Here is a 27,457-nt window from a genome sequence, read left to right as displayed (position 1 = left end):
TGACAAAAGCATCACAGTGTGTGATTTCCTAGCCCTATCTGTACTGGGATGCTGATGTTTTGTAAGTGATCCCTGGGTCTTGTAGACTGCAAACCTAAAGTGGCTTGTGTCCTAGAGAATAAAGTGGCAAGGAGCCTATAGCTTCCTGCTCTGCTGAAGCTTTAAAATTGCATGTTCGCCCTGAGTACAAGTAATTCGGGGCACAAGGCCAAAACACAATTGCCCTGTGTGTCAGCCCTGTCCACTGCATACATTTTTACTATACCTTGTCCTCTCTTGTACAGACTTTGTGATTGACATTGCCAATTTTTTTACCATCTGCTTATTTTAAAATAGGAGTAAAATATTCTGCCAAGAGGTAAAATTAGGATTTATTTTCTTACTTAACAGTGTTTAATAATTATTATAATTAAATTAAATGTTTTTTTTCATCAGCTAAATATCTTTAATAAAAAAAACAAAGCTATTTAGATAGCAACAGATAGAGTTCTTAGAACTGAATGGCAAAATAAACTAGACAATAGCAGTTATTGCTTTAGAAGATCATTTATTATACACAGAACTATTGTGGTTTCAATGTTCAAAAGACATGCTAAGTACCTTATTGGCACAACCAAAAAGGCAGTAAGCATCTATATTAAATAATAAAACTCTATTGAAATATCAAAGCGGCTTCATGATAAACCTGTTTTAAAATGTAACTGAACAACTTAAAGGCAATGTGTCATCAGAAAATGACCTCTTGTTTAGATCTAGTTTTTATGCCAGACAAATATTTTTAAAGAATTATTAGTGATGTTTTTTCTTCGCTTTGCTTACCTTGCCATTACCTATATTTCTAAAATCTTTATGTTTTCATTGTAATCAATAAGTCTAATAAAAAAAAAAACCCGGCACTGACAACTCTGTAGATGATAAAGATGCATTTTATGGCTATTTTCTCCCTTTTTTACACTGCTCATGCCACTTTTCCCAAAAGTGTTTGGGAATTTTAGGAGAGTGTTTTTTTCTGTTACAGCTTAACCGTATTTGTCGGCGTATAACATGCACCCTCATTGTCACAGAAAAAAAATAAATTACTTGGAAGTTCTGAACTACATGCCTCATCATCCCCCCAACTTCCCCCTGCTCCTCAGTTTGCCCCCCCTTCCCCGTGTTACATCATTCCTCCCCTTTTATCAGTCCCTGTGCCACATTTACCCCCCCCCCATCTGATCCCCTGTGATTTCCCTGCTCATCATTCCCCCCGTCATCATTCCTTCCAGCGCGTCATTCCCCCCCCTGTTCATCATTACCCCCTTCTGACTCATCATTACCCCCCCTCTGAACTCATCATTCCCCCCCTGTTCATCATTACCCCCTTCTGACTCATCATTACCCCCCTATGACTTGTCATTCCCCCCTCTGACTCATCATTCCCCCCCGCTCATAATACCCTGCTCATTATTTCCCCCCTTGCTCATAATCCCCCTGCTCATCATTACCCCCCTCTGCCTCATCATTCTCCCCCACTCATTATTTCCCCCCTCGCTCATAATCCTCCCCTGCACATTGTCCCCCCCCCTCTCGCCCTGCTTTTCCTATTTTTCATATTTCCTTACTCGGCTGCGCTCCGGCAGGCTCAGGTAATTCAGCGGGTCTTGTGGGCTGTGTGGATAATACAATACAGGAATATGGGTGCACTACAGTAGTGCACCCATATTCCTGTATTGTATTATTCTAATTGTTACACATCTACACCGTCTATCTGGTGTAGGATTATATTGTGGCACTTGTAGTCCGCTGCAGGCATCCTCCATTGTATGCATTTTTATGCTGGGGATCGCCCCTAGCAATGGACTACAAGGGCAGGATCTGCTCCCCCAGTATAAATGCACAACTGCATTTGGGGTTGAGCACTTCCAGCCATTTGAGACCACGTTTTTTGTTGTTGGGCTGTGTGGATAGTAAGGTATGATGAGTGACGTCTCCTGCCGACTCCTCTGCACGGTGTCTGGGATGTCACTCCTCATTATCTGCAGCCGCCACTAGTCAGAGTGGCCACAGCACCGGCTGCTTGTTTAAGTTTAGCAGCCCGGCCACGGCCACTTTAGCACAGTCAACCGCGGCGGCTGCAGGAAATGAGGAGTGAGGTCCCTGATGCTGTGCAGAGGAGCCGGCAGGGGACATCAATCATCATACTATCCAAATAGCCCACAAGACCCGTCACATTACTGGAGCCGGCCGGAGCGCGGCCAGGTAAGGAAATATGAAAATCAAGAGACGTGTCCGGGCCTGCAGGAGCCGCTGGTCACTGTTTTAAAGAGGCCACAGCTGGGCTGCTGATTTTTAACAAGCAGCCGATGCTGCAGCCACTTTAAATCAGTGACCAGAACATTTATAGTGGTATAACATGCAGGCAGGCTTTTTGTCCTAAATTTAGGTTTTAAAAGTGCGTGTTATACGCTGATAAATACGGTAATTCACACTACAAAACTGGCATGCATTACAGTAGAACTAACTCCATGCTGGATCATAGCTGCTGTTAACTATGGTGTAAAGACAAGTCAAAAATGCGCTAAAGCTAGTATTATGGGTCCTTTATCTCTTCAAATCTCTAATTTGGGATATCTTACTTCAACATAGTTTTGCGAAGACCAGCATATAAAAAGTTGGTCTTTGATAACTTCCCACTATACTGTGTATTTGTCAGGTCTTTAAAGGGGTACTCCAGTGGTAAACACATTTTTTTTACTAGTGCCAAAAAAGATAAATAGATTTGTACATTACTTGTATTTAAAAATCTCAATCCTTCCAGTACTTATCAGCTGCTGTATACTACAAAGGAAGATGTATAGTTCTTTTCTGTCTGATCACAGTGCTCTCTGCTGACACCTCTGACTGTGTCAGGAACTGTACAGAGCAGGCACAAATCCCTATAGCAAACCTCTACTGCTTTAGACAGTTTCTGTCCTGACATGGACAGAGGTGTCAGCAAAGAGCATTGTGGTCAGACAGAAAAGAACTATACACCTTCCTCTGGAGCATACAGCAGCTGATAAGTACTGGAAGGATTAAGATTTTTAAATCCAAGTCATTTACAGATCTGTATAACTTTCTGCCATCAGTTGATTAGGGGAAAAAAAATCCACCAGAGTACCCCTTTAAGGGCGGCAAGCAGCTCTTGCACAGTTTTTTTTTCTATTGCATGCCCTAATTTAGATATACTTGATATATGAAAAAATAGAAACAAAAAAGAATAGCGCGACAATGTGCCGTAAATGTAGTTCTTAATACACTGGGCAGAAGGTGTATGAACAGTTTTTGCTCACCTTGGGGTGTTGTGCACTGGCCACAACACCATGTAGTGCTTGTCTCCCGGTGCAACGGGAATGGCTGAATTTAGGAGGTGCGGCTCACACCGTGGCGTCCTGTGGGTCCGGGACGTCTGGAGGATGCAATGGATAGAGTTTCTCCGAGACAATCGTGCTCAGGAGAAAAAAATCGGTGTCCAAAAAAGCGCTCTCTCCTCTGCGTCAGCTCGCGGGTATCGGATACAAATGGTGGTCATGAAAAGAAATAGCCTTGCTCGATGGAGTAGTTTAGTAGTTGGAGTTTTATTGAGAAAAATCACAGATAACGCGTTTCGAGGGGTGGGACCCCCTCTTCGTCAGATCCAATAATCTGACGATCATTTGATCTGACGAAGAGGGGGTCCCACCCCTCGAAACGCGTTATCTGTGATTTTTCTCAATAAAACTCCAACTACTAAACTACTCCACCGAGCAAGGCTATTACTTTTCATGACCACCATTTGTATCCGATACCCGCGAGCTGACGCAGAGGAGAGAGCGCTTTTTTGGACACCGATTTTTTTCCCCTGAGCACGATTGTCTCGGAGAAACTCTATCCATTGCTAATTTAGATATATACATTTTCATCATGGCAAAAAATTTATCAAAAGGAAGAATGCTTTATTGATTAATTATTTATGACTGAGATATGGGACATTTTGTTAAGAAAATATAAACCAATACCTCAGTGCAGCAGTCATTAATAGACTGTTTAGTGATAGCTGATATTAAATATCAGAATCTATCATGAAGGTGGGAAAATGTTGTAACTAAATTTGTATAGCAGGCATTTTGTGAAGTAAACAAAACTTCAATGAATTGGACAATTTATAATCAAATGGGTATTCTGGGATTTTTTAATAGTAGTTCATAATATAGTGTCTGTACCTGTGTGTGATGGTGGTCTCACAATTCTTCTGTGTTATTTGCCCCAAGGTTTATTTTTAGCAGCATACAAAATGATGGGTGTCTCAGTTTTTCCCAGGTTGCAGTGTGGCCTGAGACATTATATCACTAGAAGAAGCCTGACTTTGCTTCAATGGGTGGAGCGACCGCTGGGTAGGAGGTTGATCAGCTGTAGTTTTCCAACAGCTGGAGGCATCCTGACTAGAGAACACTGGTCTATTGCATTGAAGGGAGCACAGGTGTGTTTCAATGGGTGGGGTAGCTCATGTTTGGGAGGAAGAAAAGAGACCTCACACTTACAAACAAGGAATTATTGAACTTGTAAATGGAAACAGGTAACTCCAACAGGAAAAAGCCAATTCACAAAAAGATAGCATTAGCATTATGATAATCTCACAAAATAGCCATTTAGCCCCAAGACAAGCACGGATCCTTCCTAAGCATATCCATTACTGTCTGGCAGGTACATGCTAAAACCATTTTATGGTGGATAACCCCTTTAATTTGCAGTAAAAAAAGTATACTTACACAATGGACTACTTGGTGTTTTAGTGTCTATGTACTGGTTGAAATTTAGTAGGAATTCTGTATTATTACTGGAAATCTGTAGATCAGTGCAGTATTCCCTGAAAAAAATAAACAAATAAATAAATACAAAAGTACATAAGTGTGTATAGATATAGGAGGGAATTTATCAAAACCAAAAGAAGCAATCTGATTGGTTTCTATGGGCAAATCAGAAACTGTTCCTCTAGACAGGTTTTATAAATCTCCCCCCCCATAGTGTATCCCATATAGTCTTACTATATAAAAAATATAAGATCCTCTTCATAAATCTAAAATGCATATTAGCAATAGTTAATTGATTCTTTTACCTAGCTTATCTTTATGGGTTAAAGGGGTTAATCGGGATTATAAAAACAAGGCTGATTTTTTAAACAAAACAGCATCACACCTGTCCTCAGTTTGTGTGTAGTATTGCAGCTCAGTTCCATTAAAGGGGTTCTCCGGTGCTTAGACATCTTATCCCCTATCCAAAGGGGGATAAGATGCCTGATCGTGGGAATCCCGCCGCTGGGGACCCCCGGGATCATGCACGCGGCCCCCCGTTTGTAATCAGTCCCCAGACCGTGTTCGCTCCGGGTCTGATTACCGGCAACTACAGGGCGTGCGGCGTGCGACGTCACGCCTCCGCCCCCGTGTGATGTCACGCTCCGGCCCTCAATGCAAGTCTATGGGAGGGGGCGTGACAGCTATCACGCCCCCTCCCGTAGGCTTGCATTGAGGGGCGGAGCGTGACGTCACACGGGGGCGGAGGCGTGAGGTCACAGTGGCGAGACTCCCGCGATCAGGCATCTTATCCCCTATCCTTTGGATAGGGGATAAGATGTCTAAGCACCGGAGTACCCCTTTAAAGTGAATGGAGACAAGTTGCAATATCACACACAACCTGAGGACAGGTGTGGTGCTGTTTCTTTCTTTTTTTTTTTTTTTTTTTAGAAATTAGCTCTGTTTTTCTATTCCTGGATAATCCCTTTAATAAATTGGATACACGTAAACTTGACTACAGTAAGCATTTGATAAGTTAAAGTAAAAAAGTAGGTAATATAAATAAAGCTTTAAATGCAATAGAAAATTGATTAACCTTGGAGCTAAGTAAGTGGTGCCAACATCGTCAAAATACTCAGGCTTGAGAGTTTCAGAGTCTAAAAGAAAACATGAAGCAGAATACATTAGAAAGAACACATTTTTTTTTTCATTTGGCCCCTCTGATGCCTATGAATAAAAAAGTTGTCAGAACCGGGAACACCAATCCTTCTCCCCTCAGCGACACAACTTCGGCTAGGAAGAGGTTGTACAGATTGGCCGTCAAGCATGCACCCTCAAGTAGGAAACCTACATCTCAAATTGATGTGTTTAAACGTTTGTGTACTTTTAAGATGATAAATTTAATGTACACAACTGTTTCTTTTTTTTTTTTCTTTGCATTACCCATAAGGAACCATGCATCTCAAACATTGGTAATATTAGCTAATACAAGGTTGCTAAAAAAAAAAAGTGACAACTTCTTTAGAGAAAATACAAATATTTTTGTGTAATTACACTTAAAGGGGTACTACCGTGGAAAACTTTTTTTTTTTTTTTATCCAGAAAGTTAAACAGATTTGTAAATTACTTCTATTGAAAAATCTTAATCCTTCCAGTACTTTTTAGACGCTGTATACTACAGAGGAAATGTTTATCTTTTTGGATTTCTCTTATGTCACGACCACAGTGCTCTCTGCTGACCTCTGCTGTTCATTTTAGGAACTGTCCATAGCAGGAGAAAATCCCCATAGCAAACATATGCTGCTCTGGACAGTTCCTAAAATGGACAGCAGAGGTCAGCAGAGAGCACTGTGGTTGCGACATAAGAGAAATCCAAAAAGATAAACATTTCTTCTGAAGTATACAGCCCCTAAAAAGTACTGGAAGGATTAAGATTTTTTTTATAGAAGTAATTTACAAATCTGTTTAACTTTGTGGCACCAGCTGATAATAAAAAAAAAAAGTTTTCCACGGTAGTACCCCTTTAATGTACATGATAATCTGCTACCAATTTTCTGTACATTTTTTCAAAACTTACCCTTAGGTCAGTTTTACACAAGTATAAAACTGACACATCTTCACATCTATATTATGGTCACAAGTCCTGGCCTGACTGTGGGTCTGATAGCCTGAACTGTCAGCTGTCAGTTAAGATTATGAGACCCATAGGGTTGGGACTTGCGGCAATAATACAGAAAAAAATAAGTCTGCATTAGTATTGTTTGAACCCATTAAAGCATCATTTATTGTCTAGAGCTGTATTTATGCATTCATGCTTATTGCATAAACACACACAATTTAACAGCAACACTAAAGATGATGGTTCTACCTTCAATATTCATGAATAGCTATAATATTACACATAGCTATAATATTACATGCCACTGTAATAGGCATCCTAAGTACCAAGAAAGAAATGATAGACATAAATGAGGGGAACAATGAAATAGGGAGCTACAAGGCTAAAAGGATAGTAAAGACTTGCAAAGTATTCATAAAGGAAGTACTTGCCCTTTAATTTGCCCCTTTTGGCTGTGATTATCCATAGAGAAAGCAAGAGAAAAAAAGGAAACAGGAAAAACAGGGTAAAGGTAAAGGGGGGTCACAAACAATATTTTATTCAATGGAATTCTTGAATAAAGATATTGTGACAAGATCAAAGGTTTTTTCATGTACAGCTGAAGTCTGTAAGAAAATACAAACACCCATCACAACAGAAATGTATTAATGTTACAGTAATACCTTGTTGCTGAAAGGATCCACTAAGCAAATGTAATGATAATGGCTACAGAATATCTGCTTAACATAATTAGTGGATACTCCAAAAATGTACACCTCCCTACAGCTTCTATTTCTTTGCCCAAGTCCCTACAGGGTCATTAACCCCTTAAGGACTCAGCAAATTTTATTTGTCGTTTTTTTCCTCCATGCCTTTTAAAAATCCTAACTCTTTTATGTTTTCATCCACAGACAAGTATGAGGGCTTGTTTTTTGCATTTTACCATAAAAATGTATGGTGCAACCCAAAAAATACTATTTGTGTGGGGAAATTGAAAAGAAAGACGAATTTTGGAAGGTTTCGTTTTCACGCTGTACAATTTACGGTAAAAATGACATGTTTTCTTTATTCTGTGGGTCAATGCAATTAAAATGATACCCATGATTACATACTTTTCTATTATTGTACCGCTTTAAAAAAAATTGCAAACTTTATAACCAAATTAGTACCTTTAAAATCCCTCTATTTTGCTGACCTATAACTTTTTCATTTTTCCATACAAGCGGAGGTATGAGGCCTCATTTTTTGTGCAATGATCTGCACTTTTTAATGATACCACATTTGCATATATAAAACTTTTAATACATTTGTATAAATGTTTTTTTTTTAAATAAAATGTTACAAAAAAGCATAATTTATTTTTTATTTTTAAGTTCACGCCGTTCACTGTACGGAATCATTAATATTATATTTTAATAGTTCGGATATTTACGAATGCGGCAATACCAAATATGTTTAGTAATTTTTTGTACACTTTTTGGGGGTAAAATGGTAAAAGGGACAACTTACATTTTTATTGGGGAGGGGATTTTTCAAATTTTGTAACTTAAAAAAAAATTTACTTTTATTTTTACATTTTAATAGTCCCCATAGGGGACTATCTATAGCAATCACTTGAATGCTAATACTGTTCACTGCTATGCATAGGGCATAGCACTGATCAGTGTTATTGGTCATCTTCTACTCTGGTCTGCTCGATCTCAGGCCAGAGCAGAAGTCCCCTGGAGACAGCGAGAGGCAGGTGAAGGGACCTCTGGCCGCCATGCTGGATGATCGGATCCCCGTAGCAGCACTGCAGGCAATCCGATCATCCATTCTAGTGACTGCACTGCCGCAGATGCGGTGATCTTTATTTATAACGGCATCTGAGGGGTTAATGGCACACATCAGCGCGATCAGCAGCCGGGACCTGCCACGCATGACCAGAGCATCGGACCGATCATGTACAGGACGTAAATGTACGTCATGGTGCGTTAAGTACCAACTCACCAGGACATACATCCTGTGTCGTTAAGGGGTTAATACACATATTGAAAAGAAGTGGACCCAGTACTGACCTCTGTGGTACCCCATTAATAACTGTGACCTAATTTGAGGATTTTACATTAAAGGGGTACTCTGGCACATCAAAAGGATAGGGGATAAGATGTTAGATCGCAGGGATCCCACAGCTGGGGACCCACGCAATCTCTCCTGCAGCACTCCTGTTTTTCAGCTGCACAGAACAAGGATCGCTCTGTGGCTGATGAAGGGACGTGCAGGGGATGGAGTATCATGACCTTACAGCTCTGCCCCCTCATGATGTGACACCCCTCCTCCTCAATGCAAGTCTATGGGAGGGAGTGTGACGACACAATACTCCATCCCCTGAACCGCCCGTCATCAGCCACAGAGCGATCCTCGCTCTGTGCAGCTGAAAAATGGAGGTGCTGCAGGAGAGATCACGAGGGTCCCCAGCGGCGGGATCCCTGAGATCTAACATCTTATCCCATATGCAAGTCTATGGGAGGGAGTGTGACGTCACGATACTCCATCCCCTGAACCGCCCCCCGTCATCAGCCACAGAGCGATCCTCGCTCTGTGCAGCTGAAAAATGGAGGTTCTGCAGGAGAGATCACGGGGGTCCCCAGCAGCGGGATCCCTGAGATCTAACATCTTATCCCATATGCAAGTCTATGGGAGGGGGGGTAACATCACAATACTCCATCCCCTGCACCGCCCGTCATCAGCCACAGAGTGTTCCTCGCTTTGTGCAGCTGAAAATTAGAGGTGCTGCAGGAGAGATTGCGGGGGTCCCCAGCGGCGGGATCCCTGCGATCTAACATCTTATTGCATTAAATTGCAGGGATCCCGCATTGCAGATCAGCAGAAAGTTCCAAACTATAACCAGTTTGTGATATTTGGTAGATTTTTGCCCGGAGCTTTCCTTAATAGGCTCCCCCTTTATTGTCTGCCTTTATCAATAAAGAACAATGAAGAGAAAATATACACCCACAAATTGTTTGAAAAATAATATTTGGCAGATTTGCTTATTTGCTGATGATGTACTCCTCACCCTCTCCCTCTTTTTCGGGAACCTAGGGCTCTACTAGAGAAATGGCGGTCGCAATATATCTCCTTTTTTGGCTGCATTGCGGTGGTTTACATGACTATTCTTACGAAATTGCTTTTTTTTTCGAGATGTTGCCCACCGGCGTGCCATTGTCCGCCCTTCGCTCTTTTCAATCTGTTATTTTCCACCTAATTTGGGATGGGAAGTGACATTGTCTCCCGATTTCTGTCATGATGACTAGCAGGGCTATGGGGGACCTAGCGGTTCCTGACATGACAAAATACTATTGGGCTGCTCATCTGTACCACCTTGCAGCTTGGTCCTCGTACCATGCATACAGCCACTGGATGGAGCTGGAGAAGCTTTGGTTAGCTCCTATTCACCCGAATACCCTCCTTTGGTCCTCTCCGGCATCTACTGTCTCTCTTTCTCCTCTTCTGGGTCCCATGTCTTTCTCTAGATATATTTGGGGGTATTGCTCCAGGAAGTTCAAACTATTTTCTCCTTCCTCCCCTCTGCATTCTTTCCTTTACCATCCTGATTTTCCTGCTGGTCTGTCGTTTCTCATGGTGCTGGAGTGGAGATCTAGGGGTATTTTTTGCTGGGCAAATGTAGTAGACCCAATATCTCGCTCTCTCCTACCTTTTGAACAATTGGTGGCTCCTTGGGATCTACCCCCGTCTGAGCACTTTTACTATTTACAATTAAGGGATTTTCCGTCCTCCTAGACTGGTTCTACAGCAGTCTCGCAACCGACTGGCTTTAAAAGATTATGCCATAGGGGACCTCAGATGCAGGGCCTTCTCTCCGATATCTACTCTTTACTTCTCATGCCCCTGATGGCGACCCCCCGTCACACCGCTACATGGGCCATTGGGAGGCTGTTCTCAATACCACCATTACTCTACCTCAATGGCAAATTATCTGGGAGAGGGCATCAAAGGCTTCTATTTGCACTGCTTACAAGGAAACCCAGTATAAAATGATTATGGGCTGGTATAACACTTCAGAACTCTTGAATAGACTGTACCCCACCATCCCTCCTCAGTGCTGGCGCTGTGGAGTGGGATTGGGTAAAGTGTTTCATATTTTCTGGTCCTATCCTCTCCTAGTTTATTACAGGAAAATGGTCCAGCGCTAAATATCTGATACTGTGGGTCTTTCGGTACCTCTGGACCCCCTAGTTTACCTCCTCCATCTTTCTTATCCCACTATATCTAAGAAACAGTTTAAACTTTTCATGCATATTGCTCTGGCCGCTAAGACCCTTATTGCTAAGTGTTGGAAGAGGACTCTTCCCCCTTCGGAGTCTGATCTGCTACTCAGCATATGTGAAATCCGTTCTCTGTAATCACTCACAGCCTCGCTAACTAATTCTGTACCCTCCTTTCTTTCAGTTTGGGAACCTTGGGATCGCTTTACTGATCAACAACCACCTTGATCTGTCTATCATTATCTACTCTCCTTCTTTACTTTTCTCTCCTTTTCCCTTTCTCCTCCCTACTAGACTTGTGGTTCATTGGGTGTTTGTCTTTGTGGTCCCCTTCTGTCCCTTCCCTGACCTACCCCCCCCCCCTGCCCTCCCACCCTTCTTGTGTTCGTTGCCCTTTGGGCTTTTCTGCTGCCATCTGTCGGTGTTCAGACTTAAGCCTTTACAAGCTGTTACACGGTTAACATTACGGTCTATTTGGGCCAGCGTCCCGATAATTGGGGCTTCAGCATGGGTTCACAGGTTTGTCTGTTGACCTGTAACTCACGGAATGTTGCTGGGTTTCGGCCCCTTCTGATGTTATTTGTATGTTTATCTCTGAAGTTTTTGATTTGTATCTCTGAAAAATTCTTTAATAAAAATTACAGTTAAAAAAAAAAATAAATAATAATATTTGGCTCCTGCATAATCTATATTTTTTAGCCATAAACATACATTTGTTAAGGAATCCTTGATACATCAGCAAACACAGATTAAACAATGATTCTACTGATGTAGTACAACATAGTTTGGTTGTACAGAAATGGAAACTATGTTCATATTCTTATAAAGAGAATGTAAACTATCTGCTTCTCAACCTGCAAGTCTAAAGTTGTTTTTCATATTAAACTCTATATTGACAAAAATCATCAATATAATAAACAGTACATAGAGGCATGGTTCATATTACAGTGTTGTATTAGACTTGAGGATAAGATTGAATAGCAGTGTATGAGAATCATTGTCATCTTTTGGAGTATTCATGAAAGCACCAATGTGATTAAATAATGATGTCATCAGGATACATTTATCAGCTACATTTAGGTCAAAGTGCCCTTGTTACTTAACAGTACTTACATTTTGCTTGAGTTATTGTTTCTTCAAGTTTAGCTTTAATGTAATAAAAGCTATAGGAAGGCAACACTAGTGCAAGACTGAAACACAAAAATATAAGTTGATTTAGCAGTAAAGAATGCATCTATTTATCTATCAGACTATTTGTAAGTTGCAATGTTACTAAAGACTTTAAAGAGACTATATTTTGTTTAAAGAATTAGTTGAGATATTGATGTCCTCTAACTTTCCCTAAATGATAATGTCATATGTTGATGTACCACACTGTATCATGAGAATGTAAAAAAGATTAGAAAAGAAAACATTAAATCCAAATATAAGTTTAATATTTATAATATAATATGTTATATAATGGGAATAATGTTCAGAGACTGTATTTTAGGAGTAGTGTCAAGTAAAACAATTCTGGAAAACAATGATTGACTATGTCTTTGTATTTCTTGGACATGATGGTGGTGTGAGGTCTAGATTAAGGAAACTTATCAGCAGTTGTAGTAGAATAACAATATCCGTTCTTAAGGTGGCCATATGCATGCAGGCTTGGCTGGATATACAGTATATGTGTGTGTATATACATATCTACATAAATATATATATATATATATATATATATATATATATATATAAATATATCTACATACATATATATATATATATATATATATATATATATATATATATATATATATATATATATATAGGGGATGAGTATTTATCTCAGGGAGAGATTACCACTCCTGGTATGATGGAGCTTCATAAGGCCATTTCGCAGAATATATATATTCTATGCATTAAAATGTCAGTTCATCCCTCAATAGTTAACACTTGCAGTTGAGTTTAGTATATTCAGCTAATTTATTTTCCCCACCATTGCATGTGATAGGATACTCAGTGAAATATCTACAGTATGCTCTGATTTCATTGAACATTGTGAAAATGAAGTAAATAAAATTGATTGCATTATGCACAAATCTCTGCTTTAATTCTGTATATACTATGAGTTCCTATGTTATAGTCTGTATGTGTTATAAATCAGAGGAGCTATAAATAAATATAAATACAAAAGGTGTATAGGCTCTAGATAGTAGAGCGTCCATGTACAGTAACAGTAACAGCCCCTTCCTCACCAAATGCTTACAGTATATAATAAGAGTAATGGGGAACGTCCCTCATATGTTTCTAGAAAGGCAACCAACTACCAAAAATTATGAGCTATTGTAACAATTATCATAGCTCCTGGCATTGGTTTAGTCATCAGCAGGAAGTATTTTTTTCCCCTTTAACGTTGAGTTCACACAAGCATACTACAGATATAGTTTTGCATCAGTAATATTATTACAAGTCATGGTGTAACCACAGGTCTGTGGTTCAGCTGTCAGTTTGGTTGGTTAGGAAGTACCTGATAACTGTATATAAACTACAGTGCAAAAAAGAAATAGCTAAATAAATAAATAAATAATGAGCATAATGGCACAAATAGTATAAAGCCATAAGTAATAACTAACTGTTGTACTTGTGTATTTCATCTGCATAGAAAGGAATACGTCAAGCAGTAAAGGAAGAAGATAACATATACAGTATATATTGCAATTGTTAAGAGATGGCAGTAAATACATAAAGGTTGTTATGTGTATTGTTTTTTTTATATTCCTTTTCTAATTATTAATAGTCATTAATGTTCATTACAGGACAAAGAGAAAAAAATCTGAGCTTAAACTGCACTGTAAAACATAAAACGGATGACTCCTCTGGACAAATGAAGTCATTAAGTTATGGCTCCAACTCACAGAACCAATTAGCTTGAAGACAAACGTCTGACCGGGAGAAGTCCGGTTCTAGAAGTCTACAAATTAGAATTTGATTCAGAAGCTATTGGAAAACGTCAGACAGCATCTGTACAGAGTCAAACATCTTGTATGTTACAAGGTTCATTAAATCCCTTCCCCTCTGTGCACAGGTGGAGATATTTAACTTAGCCGAATCAAGAAGCAAAATTACTTTTTTTTTTCTAGAGAAGCATACTTTTGTTTCTTACAATGTCACCACATTTCTATAAAGGAAAGGTTTATTATTCTGATGACAGATTACTCCTGCTACCCTATCATACACACATAATTCTTTCTATGTTGCTTTAACAATTGTTGTCATTATTAGTATAATATAGTACTATTTTATTTAACAGTTTTTAAGACTATGGGGGAGATTTATCAAAACCTGTCCAGAGGAAAAGTTGCTGAGTTGCCCATAGCAACCAATCAGATAGCTTCTTTCATTTTTGAAAAGGCCTCTGAGAAATGAAAGTAGCGATCTGATTGGTTGCTATGGGCAACTCCGCAACTTTTCCTCTGGACAGGTTTTGATAAATCTCCCCCTATATTACTATGGCATTTGGATCACAGTGAGAGATGTACATTGAGACCACATGGGTTATTAGGGCATACTGCAAGAAGGAAATGAAGGCCACCCTTCCTTAAGCAGAGCGGGTCACCCTTCCTCTTTGTATTTAGATGTATTATTGGTTATTAGTAAAGAAAAAAAGAAAGGTAAAAGAAAATACTATTACTCAAAGACCATTGAGTAATAGTGTGAATTTAGATGTATTTTCATGTTTTCTATAACAAAAGAGTAAAATACTACAAAACATAAACAAATACTACAGCATATTTTCAGTACATGATCTGAAAAGGAACATGTCGACTGTAAATGAAATTTTAGGAAGAAAATCAAAAGTATAATTCCATATATTTACACAGTCATTATTATACTTGACCAGTATTATACTTAACCATTAAGTTATAGGGTATGTATGTTGGGTTTTTCTGCTTGTGGCTCTGTTTGTAGTTTCAATCCCTTCTGTCTTAAGATACGACATCACTCATTGTCAAGACAATTCACAGCCAAATCAGGTGTGCACTACTAGCCAATTGAATACTGCCTTGGATGTCCATGCCCTTCTAAGGTGGGCTATAATAATTTCAGATGTTTTTTGCATGTTGCCTGTGATTTAGCACTGGCTCCTTACCTGCATTTATTTTCGTGATCTCCTGACCTTTGGCTTGTCCTTTGACTTCTCCCTTGCTTAGTGTTTCCGTTCTGTGACATTCTCACTGGTATTGACTTGGCCTGTTTGACTTTACTTTTATGTTTGTATCTGCATTCCCTGTGTGTTTTTGCTGTGCTGTTGTTAGTTAACCCTTCTGTGTCTTAACCTTGCACGTATCCAGTATAGGGGCTGTCGTTCAATTTGGGGGTCTGTCACTTAGGGCAGATCATCAAGTAGGCAGGAAAAGAGTTTGTTGTTGAGCTCAGGGTTGCACATGTCCTTGTCCAACAAAACAGTATGTCTACCTTCACAACAAACCATATTGGCTCAATGCCTTTTAAAAGAAAAAAATGAAACAGCTTCACAATAAATCGTAACAAATTTTGGCTCTGTAGCCTGTGTCCTATTCCAGTTATTTTACCTGCTGTGAAGCCATGAAGCAAGAAAATATTTTGGAACATATGCATAGTGAGTGTATATGTAAATGTATTGTATTTCCTGTGCATTTAGAAAGGAACCATTTATATACTACTGTAAGTTTGAAATGTGTCATTTAAATACAAACATTATATTTAAACAAGTGCATGCTGATTACAGTGATATAATAAAAATTACAATGTAGATACCTATAGTCTGTTCCATTCACTGGCCCCCAAGTGTATGTCCTGTTTGCTTTGTCAATATACCTCTAGAAAGCAATGAAACAAAGGATTTTCATTAGTTTACTTTTGTCCGTCCTTGTTATTATGTTTTGTTAAAGTGTACCTGTCATTAGCAAAAACTTTTTATATCATGTAGAAAATAACATTATATGTATATTTATAACATACATTGGTTACAAAATTAGTATATTTTTGTCCCTGCAGCTATTGTCTGTGGGTCTCAGTGAGTAGACCAAATACAGGAAGTGTGGGTGAACAAGCAGGGCACTGTGCACCAAGGAAAACATGGAACAACCAAATGTAGATTACAAATATACATGTAATGGCATTATCTACATTATATAAAAGGTTTTTTGCCAACAACAGGTACACTTTAAGCAATTTAAAAAAAAAATTGTAAAGCCAACACAGGAGTGGGTCTAAAGACTCTTTTGTATCTACTCCTGTGTTGGGCACAATTACCTGTGAAAAAGAAAAATGTATGAATGCACAATGCAGCCTAACTGCAGTTCAGTTTAGTTTAAAAGCAGAATATTGTCTATTGAAATTTAACTGAAAAGTTGAAGGCTTTAAAACAGGCTTAGACAAATTCTTAGAAAGAAAATAACATTAATGCTGACGTAAAAATATAGAATGAGATCCCCTCCCATTTATCCACCCATACCCTGTCCTCTCATCCATCTTCTCCTCTCCTTGGTTGAACTTGATGGACATGAGTCGTTATGTACAGTAACCATACTAACTATGTCCCCTTTGGCACTATACCACAAGTTCATAAAAGTAGAACACGTTCACCTAATTTCAGGAATAAAACACATTTTTCCTTTTGTTAAAGGAGAACTGCGGCACAACACTTTTAACTTCCCCTGTACCCAGGCTGCAAAAACTAAAGAAAACAAAAAAAAAACTTTAACTCACCTTCCTACGTTCTCCCGTTTTGCCTGTATTGGCGTCCCATTCCTCCGGTGCTGCTCAGCATCATGCTTCTTAGGCTCGGAATGTCACACTACAGTCAGAGTATCGCCAGCCGCAGTGATGACCCACCTCAGCCAGTGATCGACTGAACGCACATGTAAGGAGCCCGGGCAGCAGGGAGAAGGCAGGGCCCAACTCCCTACATGACAGGGCGCTCAGCCTATCAACGGCTGAGGGGAGACATCCCTGAGGCCGGCAATACGCTGACTGCAGTGGGACACTGATATCTGCGCAAAGGGGGAACGTAGCTTTTTTCAGCCCGGGCACAGGGGAAGTTCTCCTTTAAAAAGGATTAAAGTCTGTCCATTTTGTTAATTGGATGACTAGAGAGTTAAAGCCTTTCCATTGGGTTACAAGAACAGACAGCTTGTCCAATACTATGGAAAATAATGTGATTCTATCGCCAGGCATTAAACTCTATAAAGGCCATGTATTCATCTAATTATATGGCATTATCATTAGTGAATGAGAATTCTTGCTAAATATTTTAACACTGCATAGTTGTTATTACATTTAATTAGCAATTTGCAAATTATTAATGTTTAATAATAATGTTTATATCTAGATGGATTCTTACCTCATCTTGAGATTTAACCAAAGTATGAAATGTCCGTTCCCCAATTTCTCCATCTATCATTTTATTACGTATCTAGAAAGAAAATATACAGTTGTATCATCTGTTTATACAGACCAATTGGAAACTTTTCTGAATAGAATAAACAAAACTCTGAAGAGGAATATATTAAAGATTAGCATTTTACATACTGTTTTGAGGGAAAGTACCTGGGGATAAGATCCAGCACATTTATTGATTCTGCCACATCAGTGGCTGTTAATGTACTCCAAATAGAAATCTACTCTAGCTATGAGCTAGCATAAATTTCTTCTAGTTATTGCCCTAATTATAGCAAACTGTTTAGGCAGTGGGAGCCGCCTTACCTCTCTCACTTAGCCTTACCTAATTTTTTAAAAAGTGGCAAAAGTGTTGTAAAACCAACAAAAACTAATTTTGTTTGCACAAAAAGGCTTGCAAAAAAGTGTGTAACTACTGTACTCTAAAAAAAATGAAATGTATGCCTTAATAAATTCCTCTCTAAGTATCTAAGATGTGTCAAAACCCAATACATACCTTTATAGAATTTACTATTTTAAAATTATACCAAGTATTATACATTATTTAAATGGGTCCCCTCGATTTTAGTAGCAAACTATCTGCTGCATGCAAAGGCAATATAACAAATTCTACTTAATTCCCATCACCCAGTCTAGTGTCAGTGCTCCAGTGTATCCCAGTCCCTTGGTTTACTTCTCCTGATGACATTCTCTTCTGCCCCTCCTGATGACATTCTCTTCTGCCCCTCCTGATGACATTCCAAACACACTGCAGCCTAAGAGGCAGGACAGCTCATGCGTAAACAGAGCAATTGGGGAAGACCAAAGCAACGGTTTTGAAACAGGCGATGTGAGTACATCATAATATAATATATTATAGCTCTTGCATTAACTTATAATTTTTTATTTTTTTTGGAAATCAGACAACTCAATTTAAGCTAGAAGAAATACAGTATTGTACATATCTGTTCTGAATAAAATATTATACCTCTACTTTATGGTCATTTTCAAGTTCTGCATCCAAAAAGTCAAGTGTTACTGGTTCCTGTGATTTTGGATTCTAAGGCAGAAAATAAATAGTGTTAAATAACAGCCTTACATTTATTTATCTACCACAATCTACAAAAAGATCCTAAACTATATTAAGCTAGAAATGAAACTTACCCCTTTTGATTTGTTGCGCTATGAGGCAATAACCATTTTCAACAACATATTATATACATATATGAAGAAATAGCTAATAGCACACAACTAAAATCTATAATATATTACTATACAAATGAAAAAAAAAAAACAAGGATAATATTATTTCTTAAATTCTGTCTGGGAAGAACCATTGTAGGCAGGCAACACAAATAAACATAGTTAATTGTGGAAATTAGTCTATATTTTGGCTACGGAATAACAGGAGTCTCCTTATTATGTATATACAGTATCTTATCTTGTATATTTATTTAGCATATTTTAATAAAAGTTGACACCATGTTGAGTTTCTGCTAAATATGGCTCCACAAGACACAATTGTTTTTATCATCTCCAGCTAAACTCGAAAGATTTTTCAATCAATGAACATCCCTTTCTGAAAAGTAAAAGAATAAGTGTTGCTAGCATTCATCTGCAATGGGGCCACATTGTCTAATGGGGTGCTGAAAAACATGTAATTGTATGCATATCATGAATCTTATAAGAAGAGATATTTTGAGTTTTTCAGATGGACTTTTCTATCTGGAAACAATTTAAATTTACTCAATCTTACCTGTAGATACAGTACCAATGATATAAGTACAAAACCATTGTTAAAGTGCTATATCCCAGTTGATACTTATCATAGGAATAAGGATGTGATAAATGGATACCATTTCAAATGTAATAAGAAGCCATATTTTACAGTAAGTGCCAACCAACATTATGTCATTGAACCAAATGGTATGGGATTAACTAATACTGACATAGTGATCAGTAAATCACCATTGTATTTTAGCAAATAGCTGGAATTTAATGATTAATTCTTGTTATATAATGGCTAATATATCCTTAGGAAAAATACTTTAAAGGCATTTATGAGTATTATTCACTCCACTACAAAATAGTAATAGTAATCTAAGAATCCACCGTTTTTTCAAAGGAGTATTCTGGTGTTTTAAAATAACTATTATATTGCTGGGGGTGGTGGAAAAAAATATATTTACCTAACACCTGATCTCGCGCAGGTCCCACTGCAGCTCCCACTGCAACTCCCACAGCAGTGTGCCATCTTGGCCTGTGAATGGCTAAATGGATAGGTCCCGCTCCGACCTCTCATTTTGGAAGAAGGCAGAAGAGATGAATATCGGGGGATAGGAGAAAGTGAACAGGAGCTGTGAGGACCCTGGGTAGGTAGTTATGATTTTATTTTTTACCAGCCACAGATATATAATCATTTTAGAGCACCAGAATACCCCTTTAAGGAAAAATAGTACATTTACAGTACTTTCTCACATGCAATTTTGATAGTTTATGCAGTTTTTGAAGCCATAATAAAAATTGGATAAAAAGCCATAACAAAAAGTGGATAAAAAAATTGAAATAAAATTTTTGTCTATATACTTCAATCCCTTTGTGAGCCACTCTTGATATTGCCCTTAAAACATGCAAATAGGTTAAAATAGGCAATTGTAATGTTTGACAAACGATAAGAGGAAACAGCACTGCATTAATTGGTGTCCATATGACACTAGTTAAGTTTTATCATGGGTTATCTTGATAATGATATTTAGAAGTCAAAGAACCCTTTTATATTTTACTACAAATGTACAATGTATACAGTATAATTAAAGATAAAAAGACAATTACTAGTTTCAGATTATGGATCCTCCTCTTTTGTCAAAGATAAAGTTATATACACAAATTGTGAACACACACACACAGATAAAAAATTAAAACGTAAAAATAAAGACAATTTCTTACATGCAGATGAATAATGAACAGAAAGACCAGACCGAGCAGCATGCAATGCCAATGTAGAATAGACATTTTTTTCCATTCCAACCAAAAAAGAGCAGAAGAAAAAATAAATAATATAATAAGAAATAAACTATATAACAATAAAAGAACATTCATTTTCAAATACAGAAGCTAACAACAAAAATGTTTCTAGCCCTGAATAGGTATGGTGTATAGTGAAATATGTTTTGATAATGTTTTAATAAATTCTAAGTATGGCATGCAAATTAGAACAGGTAGTAAATAAATAGAACACAATATTAGTTTGCTTCAAAACATAAAAAACATTTCATGCAATGTATGATGAGCTATTAGCGTAAGTAGAAACATGAAAGATTTCATTCTCAAATCCAGAACATGCTGCAGATTTCCACAACATATTTAAGTTCAATAAATATCAAAATTAAATCAATGATGAATCCTCATTATTAACAGCAAAATCCTGATGTAAAATGTATATTCTGCTATGGAATCAAGGATTTGCTGACAACTCCTGCAGTGTCCATTTAACCCTATGTGGCATGCGAAAATCCATGCACATAGGGCAGTAAAACAAAAAAATATATATATTAATAATATGTGTGGAACATATTTTCAGTTGTGGAAATTTAAAGAGGTATTTATATATATTTGCTGGGGGCATAAACTGCCCAATTAGGCAATTACTTTTTATGACAGGAAACCACTCTGGCCAGTGACTGACTGAGCAGTCAGGTCCTGCTCCCAGCAAAAAAAAGACGAGTGGTGAGGGGGATCAGAAACAGAAGAAACAGAGCTCCAGCAGCATTAGCAGGGAGTAGAACGTAGGTAAGTATAGTTTTCTACTTTTATACGGCCCCAGCATACCCCTTTAACCCCTTAAGGACTCAGGGTTTTTCCGTTTTTGCACTTTCATTTTTTCCTCCTTACCTCTTAAAAATCATAACCTTTTCAATTTTCCACCTAAAAATCAATATTATGGCTTATTTTTTGCGTCACCAATTCTACTTTCCAGTGACATTAGTCATTTACCCAAAAAATCACGGCGGAACGGGAAAAAAAATCATTGTGCGACAAAATCGAAGAAAAAACGCCATTTTGTAAATTTTGGGGGCTTCCGTTTCTACGCAGTGCATATTTAGGTAAAAATGACACCTTATCATTATTCTGTAGGTCCATACGATTAAAATGATACCCTACTTATATAGGTTTGATTTTGTAGTACTTCTGGAAAAAATCATAACTACATGCAGGAACATTTATACGTTTAAAAATGTCATCTTCTGACCCCTATAGCTTTTTTACTTTTCCACGTACAGGGCTGTATGGGGGCTCATTTTTTGCGCCGTGATCTGAAGTTTTTAACGGTATGATCTTTGTTTTGATTGGACTTTTTGATTACTTTTTATTCATTTTTTAATGGTATAAAAAGAGACCAAAATATGCTTTTTTGGAATTTTTTTGTGCATGCGCCATTGAACGTGCGGTTTAATTAATGATATATTTTTATAGTTCGGACATTTACGCATGCAGCGATATCACATGTTTATTTATTTTTTTATTTATACTGTTATTTTTTTATGGGAAAAGGGGGTGATTCAAACTTTTATTAGGAAAGGGGTTAAATGACCTTTAACACTTTTTTTTTTACTTTTTTTTTTGCAGTGTTATAGGTCCCATAGGGACCTATAACACTGCACACACTGATCTCCTATGCTGATCACTGGAATGTATTAACACGCCTGTGATCAGTGTTATCGGCGCTTGACTGCTCCTGCCTGGATCTCAGGCACGGAGCAGTCATTCGTCGATCGGACACCGAGGAGGCAGGTAAAGTGCCTCCCGGTGTTCTGTAAGCTGTTCGGAACGCCACGATTTCACCGCGGCGGTCCCGAACAGCCCGACTGACTAGCCGGGATACTTTCACTTTCGCTTTAGAAGCGGCGGTCAGCTTTGAGCGCCGCTTCTAAAGGGTTAATACCGCACATTGCCGCGATCGGCGATGTGTGGTATTAGCCGCGCGACCCCGCTTCATATAGCGGGAGCCGGCGCAGGACGTATATTTACGTTAAGGGGTTAAATTCACTATAATAATCATGCAATTCCTATTGATAGCATGATAGCACGGGAATTCACTTAAAATGAGAGCACATATTATTGACTAAACATTCTTCCTAAAATTAAATTGACTTCTTTTAGTTATTTTTAAATGATGAAAAGAATTAATAATGTTCTTAATTATTACACATATAGAGTGACTAGCATCATTGTTAAGTAAAAGTCACATAAAATTATCATCTTTAGGTCTGAGGAGACAATTTAAATTCATGAATAAAATGTGTTAGAATTGTGTTAGTTTGGTGTCTACATATGCAATAATGCATTGCCAACTGCTAAAAGCCAATGTGACATATATATGCAAATGAATAAATTCTCCAAAAACATACTAAATACTAGTCTCCAAAAATATACTATACCAGGAATATAATAGGGCATACTTCAATGCCAATATCCTGGTAGATGTTCAAAAGACATAAAATTACATTCAGCATAATCCTATAAAATATTTTCACTGATGATTGCCCAATTACATGATGTTCTTTTGTTATAACCTCTACCTAGGTTGTTTAAATGGTCACTCTCATTAAAACAAATTTTTGCTATTGCACTCCTTATGGTAAATGAAAAATATTTCTAATATACTTTGTTTAAAAAAAATGAAGTTTTCTATGTTTTATTTGTGCTTAAAAAAGCTCAAGAGCACATTTTACACCATCTCATACACAGACTTTGGACCAAAGTCCAAACACAGGAAGTGCTGCCTGGAGTGCTGAGGGGGGGGGGGGGGGGGGTCCAACCAACAGCATATGGCAGTTATGTGTGAGAGGAGCTATGATTGGATGAGGCTGGACACCCCCCCCTTCCCCTCAGCACTCCAAACGGCACTTCCTGTGTTTGGACTTTGGTCCAAAGTCTGTGTATGAGTTGGGGGAAGATGTGCTCTTGAGCTTTTTTAAGCACAAATAAAACATAGAAAACTTCACTTTTTTTTAAACAAAGTATATTAGAAATATTTTTCATTTACCATAAGGAGTGCAATAGCAAAAAATAGTTTTAATGAGAGTGACCCTTTAAGGTCCGTTTGTTTTTGTTTTGAAGTGCATTCATAGGGAATCTAAAGTGTTAAATAGTTCCAAATGAAATGTATGTAATGCAGGGACTTAGTGGGTCCTCCAAAGTAGGACATAGACTTTGTAGCTATTCACTGCTATAGATGAGACCCCTGAATTAGGATAATCACTTGACAATGGGCATTTTAAACTATGAAAAAATTCATTATTGGTAACATATTGCGTTTTTTTTTTCTTTTTATAATTTCTTTCAAATAACACATTGTTTTAAAAATACATTTCAGTTTGGTTATCAAAAAAAGCCAATATCTATCAATCAAATAAACCTCAAAAAATAACATGGCATAAGAATTGCAACCCAGCTCACCTCTCTTTTCAGTTTCATGCAGGAACACACCAGCGCAGAGGTCATTTACTTGAGGCAGACCGCAGAAAACAATGGAAGCCCAGCACTTTTGGTGACAAGAATTAAATCTAACATTATAGTGCCCATTATTTAGGAAGTATTTTAATGTTGATTTAATAAAGTACAAATTTGGATTTTTTTTTCTCCACCAATAGCTCTGGACTTGGATTGTTTAAAGCATTATTGGCACCACTGAACATTGAGTTATTAAGTACACTATGTAAAATATCTCCTGAAATTAAGTGTTTATTGAAACTGCTAGGGTATAAGTAAATTCCCCAGTTTGATAAAGAAAAGTATAAAAAAATAAAATAAAATAATGCCATAAAAAAAGGATACAAAATTGAACACAAGGTAAAGACACAGTTAATGGCCCGTGTTCAGTCTTAAAGGGGTACTCCGGTGGAAAACTTTTTTTTTTTAATCAACTGGTGCCAGAAAGTTAAACAGATTTGTAAATTACTTCTATTAAAAAATCTTAATCCTTCCAGTACTTATTAGCTGCTGAATACTACAGAGGAAATTCTTTTCTTTTTGGAACACAGAGCTCTGTGCTGAGATCATGGCCACAGTGCTCTCTGCTGACACCTCTGTCCATTTTAAGAACTGCCCAGAGTAGGAGAAAATCCCCATAGAAAACATATGCTGCTCTGGACAGCACCCAAAAGGGACAGAGATGTCAGCAGAGAGCACTGTGTTCCAAACAGAATTTCCTCTGTAGTATCCAGCAGCTAATAAGTACTGGAAGGATTAAGAATTTTTAATAGAAGTAATCTACAAATCTGTTTAACTTTCTGGCACCAGTTGATAAAAAATAAAAAAATTAAAAGATTTCCACTGACAGATCTTTAAATAAAGGACAAAAGCAGACTAACCTGGTAATTTTTATATATTTGTTTCACCTGTCCCCACCTTGTCTATGCTCACATGACTTTCCTTGGTCTATAAAAGGTGGTTTAGATTTTAAAAGCTGTCTAAGTAGCTGTCTAAGTAGCTAGAAATGCTATTTACAAAACACAAGCAGTCTAAAGGGTACAAGACTATAAAAAAAAAAAAAAACCTTGATACAAACCTTGGTAACCTACAAAAGTTAGTTTGAACTGTGTCAAAGAAATCACATACAACATCTAAAGAATTTCAGGTTGGGCTGAAAAAATCAGAAGGGATGGTTTAAAGGGGTACTCCGGCCCTAATACAGCTCCTTTGGATAGGGGATAAGATGTATGATCGCGGGGGTCCGACCGCTTGGGACCCCTGCAATCTGTCATTCCGCACCCACCTTTGTGAGCTCTCTGCAGTGCTGGAAGCTCCAATGTGAAGCGTGATGACCATGGAGGCGTCTGTCACGCCCCCCCATAGAAGTGCATTGAGGGGGTGGGGTGTGATGTCACACGAGTCGTGACGTCATGATACTCCGGCCCCGTGGTCGTTGCACTTCACACTCGGCGCCTCCAGCATTCCGGAAAGCTCCCTTAGGTGGGTACAGAATGACAGATTTCGGGGGACCCCAGTGGAGGGACCCCTGCGGTCGTACATATTATCCCCTATCCTTTGGATAGGGTAAAGATGTATTAGGGGTGGAGTATCCCTTTAATCCTGTACCATACACCATACACTAAACAAAACAGAGCTTTACGGGCAAAGGTCAAAGGGTACCTCATTGCTTAAACAACAGTTTGATGAGTGGTACTGCCAGAACCCATAGGGTTAATGCTTTCTAGCCCTGTTGTTTTGTTTATCTTGGTTGCTGGGACTACGTATCTATGCTACTGGGTTTGGTTCAGCTTGCTGAACCTATTAGAATCTTCATGCTTGCAGAAAAGGGATATATAAGGAAGCCTTTCTCATTCATGCTTCACCTGTAAAAGTTCTTATACTGTAGCAAGCATTCTCTGTGATGTGATATATCTGGTTCTCTGATCTCTTGGCTTATCTCTAGACTTCTCTATTGCTCTCCGTTATTGTACTCCGTAATCTCCTGGCTTAAACTCGGCTTGTTTGGACTTCCCTTTGCTTGCAAATGATTGAGAACTTGATAAAATTGCAGTAGAAGAAAATACCAGCATACAGGTGCAAGAAGATCATAGATGGCTATAAAGAACATTTGGAGGCCAATGAAGACAATCCAATGGAGACAAAAAGGCTAAGGGAAGGGCACCTTTAATCCTTTCCGTGTCACTTGCTATGTTTATTCTTTATTCCTTGTTTGAAATGACTATGTATGTCGACAGGTCCACTTTTTTGTTGAATGATTTTTGGCCATACTATTGAGACTATTGGTACTTTACAATCGAGGGTGCCAATAACTATCATAATCATTTGTGTCATATTACTTAGCCCCACCCTGCTTATATTGTAAATTATTAACATGTGAATACGGCAGGCAAAGTAGAATTATGACCAAGAATTGTAAAATAATATTAAACCTGTAAAGATTTGTGCCAATTTTATAATGCCTAATCCACTTTCTTTTTGTAACACCATCTATTAACTTTTTTAAAGCAGAGTTTTTGCCAAATATTTGCTTACCCATACACTAATAAAGCATTTTGATATGTTGGCAAAGGCAGAGTTTTTTTCACAAAGCATTTTGTTAGAGCTTTCTAAATATATTTACACACACTGAACAACAGCCACTATGGTATAGAAACCATAATGCATGCCCAGAATAGTACAGTATACAGCCTTCTTAGTTAGTTGTTTTCAGCTGTTCAGCTTGACATTCAGTTTTACCTGATAACCAGGCCTCCTTTTCCTCAAATTTATCATAGGAATACCTACGCCTATAGGCTGAAGTAGTAAAGAAAGTTGAATTCTGGCTCTGATCTTGAATTATATACATAATAGTTACATAAAATGAAATAGCATGCACACTATGTCAAATATGTGGTTGGAGTTTATATGTTCTACCAGTTTTTGCATTGATATACATTCCAGGCTCTACACATGCTAATTCATAGTTTATTTAAAACATTAGCCCTGCTGTATAGGTGTGTATTTAGACAAGGAACCTAGATTGTAAGCTCTATTGGGTTTGTCTGAAAGGGGTACTCTGCTGCAAACCTCTTATCCCCCATCTAAAGGATAGGGGATAAGATGTTAGATTGCAGGGGTCCCGCCGCTGGGGACCCCCGCGATCTCCGGCATGATGCCCCTTCATTTGGCGCACAAAGCGAACTCTGCTCTGTGCCCCTCCATTCACGTCTATGGGAGGAGGCGTGATGGCTATGACGTAGCCGTCACACCTCCTCCCAAAGAAGTGAATGGAGGAGGCGTGGCATGATGTCACGAACGCGGAAGCTGCTACGTTCCTGATGCTGCCGTTGCCAGCACAGAGGTTGTGGGGGTCCCCAGTGGCGGGACCCCCGTGATCTAACATCGTATCCCCTATCCTTTGGATAGGGGAT

At 38.3% G+C, this 27,457-nt stretch overlaps 1 protein-coding gene and 1 long non-coding RNA gene across 11 annotated transcripts in view; one reads left to right on the top strand and one right to left on the bottom strand.

Annotated features, from left to right (window-relative positions):
* Nucleotides 1–27,457, bottom strand: part of CACNA2D1 (calcium voltage-gated channel auxiliary subunit alpha2delta 1) — a 716,537-nt gene that overhangs the window by 61,820 nt on the left and 627,260 nt on the right. For 2 of the 8 annotated variants that reach the window (XM_056573410.1, XM_056573413.1), the window contains 7 exons: nucleotides 18,541–18,597; nucleotides 17,518–17,589; nucleotides 15,930–15,991; nucleotides 12,264–12,340; nucleotides 7,338–7,358; nucleotides 5,884–5,944; nucleotides 4,767–4,864 (listed from right to left, as the gene is read on the bottom strand). In XM_056573410.1, coding sequence (XP_056429385.1) covers nucleotides 4,767–4,864; nucleotides 5,884–5,944; nucleotides 7,338–7,358; nucleotides 12,264–12,340; nucleotides 15,930–15,991; nucleotides 17,518–17,589; nucleotides 18,541–18,597 — 448 coding nt within the window. Of the gene's footprint in view, nucleotides 1–4,766; nucleotides 4,865–5,883; nucleotides 5,945–7,337; nucleotides 7,359–12,263; nucleotides 12,341–15,929; nucleotides 15,992–17,517; nucleotides 17,590–18,540; nucleotides 18,613–20,178; nucleotides 20,409–27,457 lie in introns of those variants that run through there. The other 6 variants (XM_056573409.1, XM_056573412.1, XM_056573411.1 and 3 more) reach the window with 4 other exon arrangements.
* LOC130368941 (uncharacterized) lies at nucleotides 14,672–27,231 on the top strand. Of its 3 annotated transcripts, XR_008892609.1 has the most exons (4): nucleotides 14,672–14,803; nucleotides 18,205–18,402; nucleotides 19,763–19,924; nucleotides 25,990–27,231. It is a non-coding gene; the product is annotated as an uncharacterized LOC130368941 (long non-coding RNA). The 3 variants fall into 3 exon arrangements; XR_008892608.1 differs by lacking the exon at nucleotides 25,990–27,231 and having other exon boundaries at nucleotides 19,763–19,989; XR_008892610.1 differs by lacking the exons at nucleotides 14,672–14,803; nucleotides 25,990–27,231 and adding an exon at nucleotides 15,718–15,771 and having other exon boundaries at nucleotides 19,763–19,989.

The sequence above is a fragment of the Hyla sarda genome, chromosome 4, assembly GCF_029499605.1.
Source record: "Hyla sarda isolate aHylSar1 chromosome 4, aHylSar1.hap1, whole genome shotgun sequence".
NCBI lineage: Eukaryota > Metazoa > Chordata > Amphibia > Anura > Hylidae > Hyla > Hyla sarda.
The sequence above is the reverse complement of the archived record's forward strand: the minus strand, read 5'-3'. Positions and strand labels throughout refer to the sequence as shown.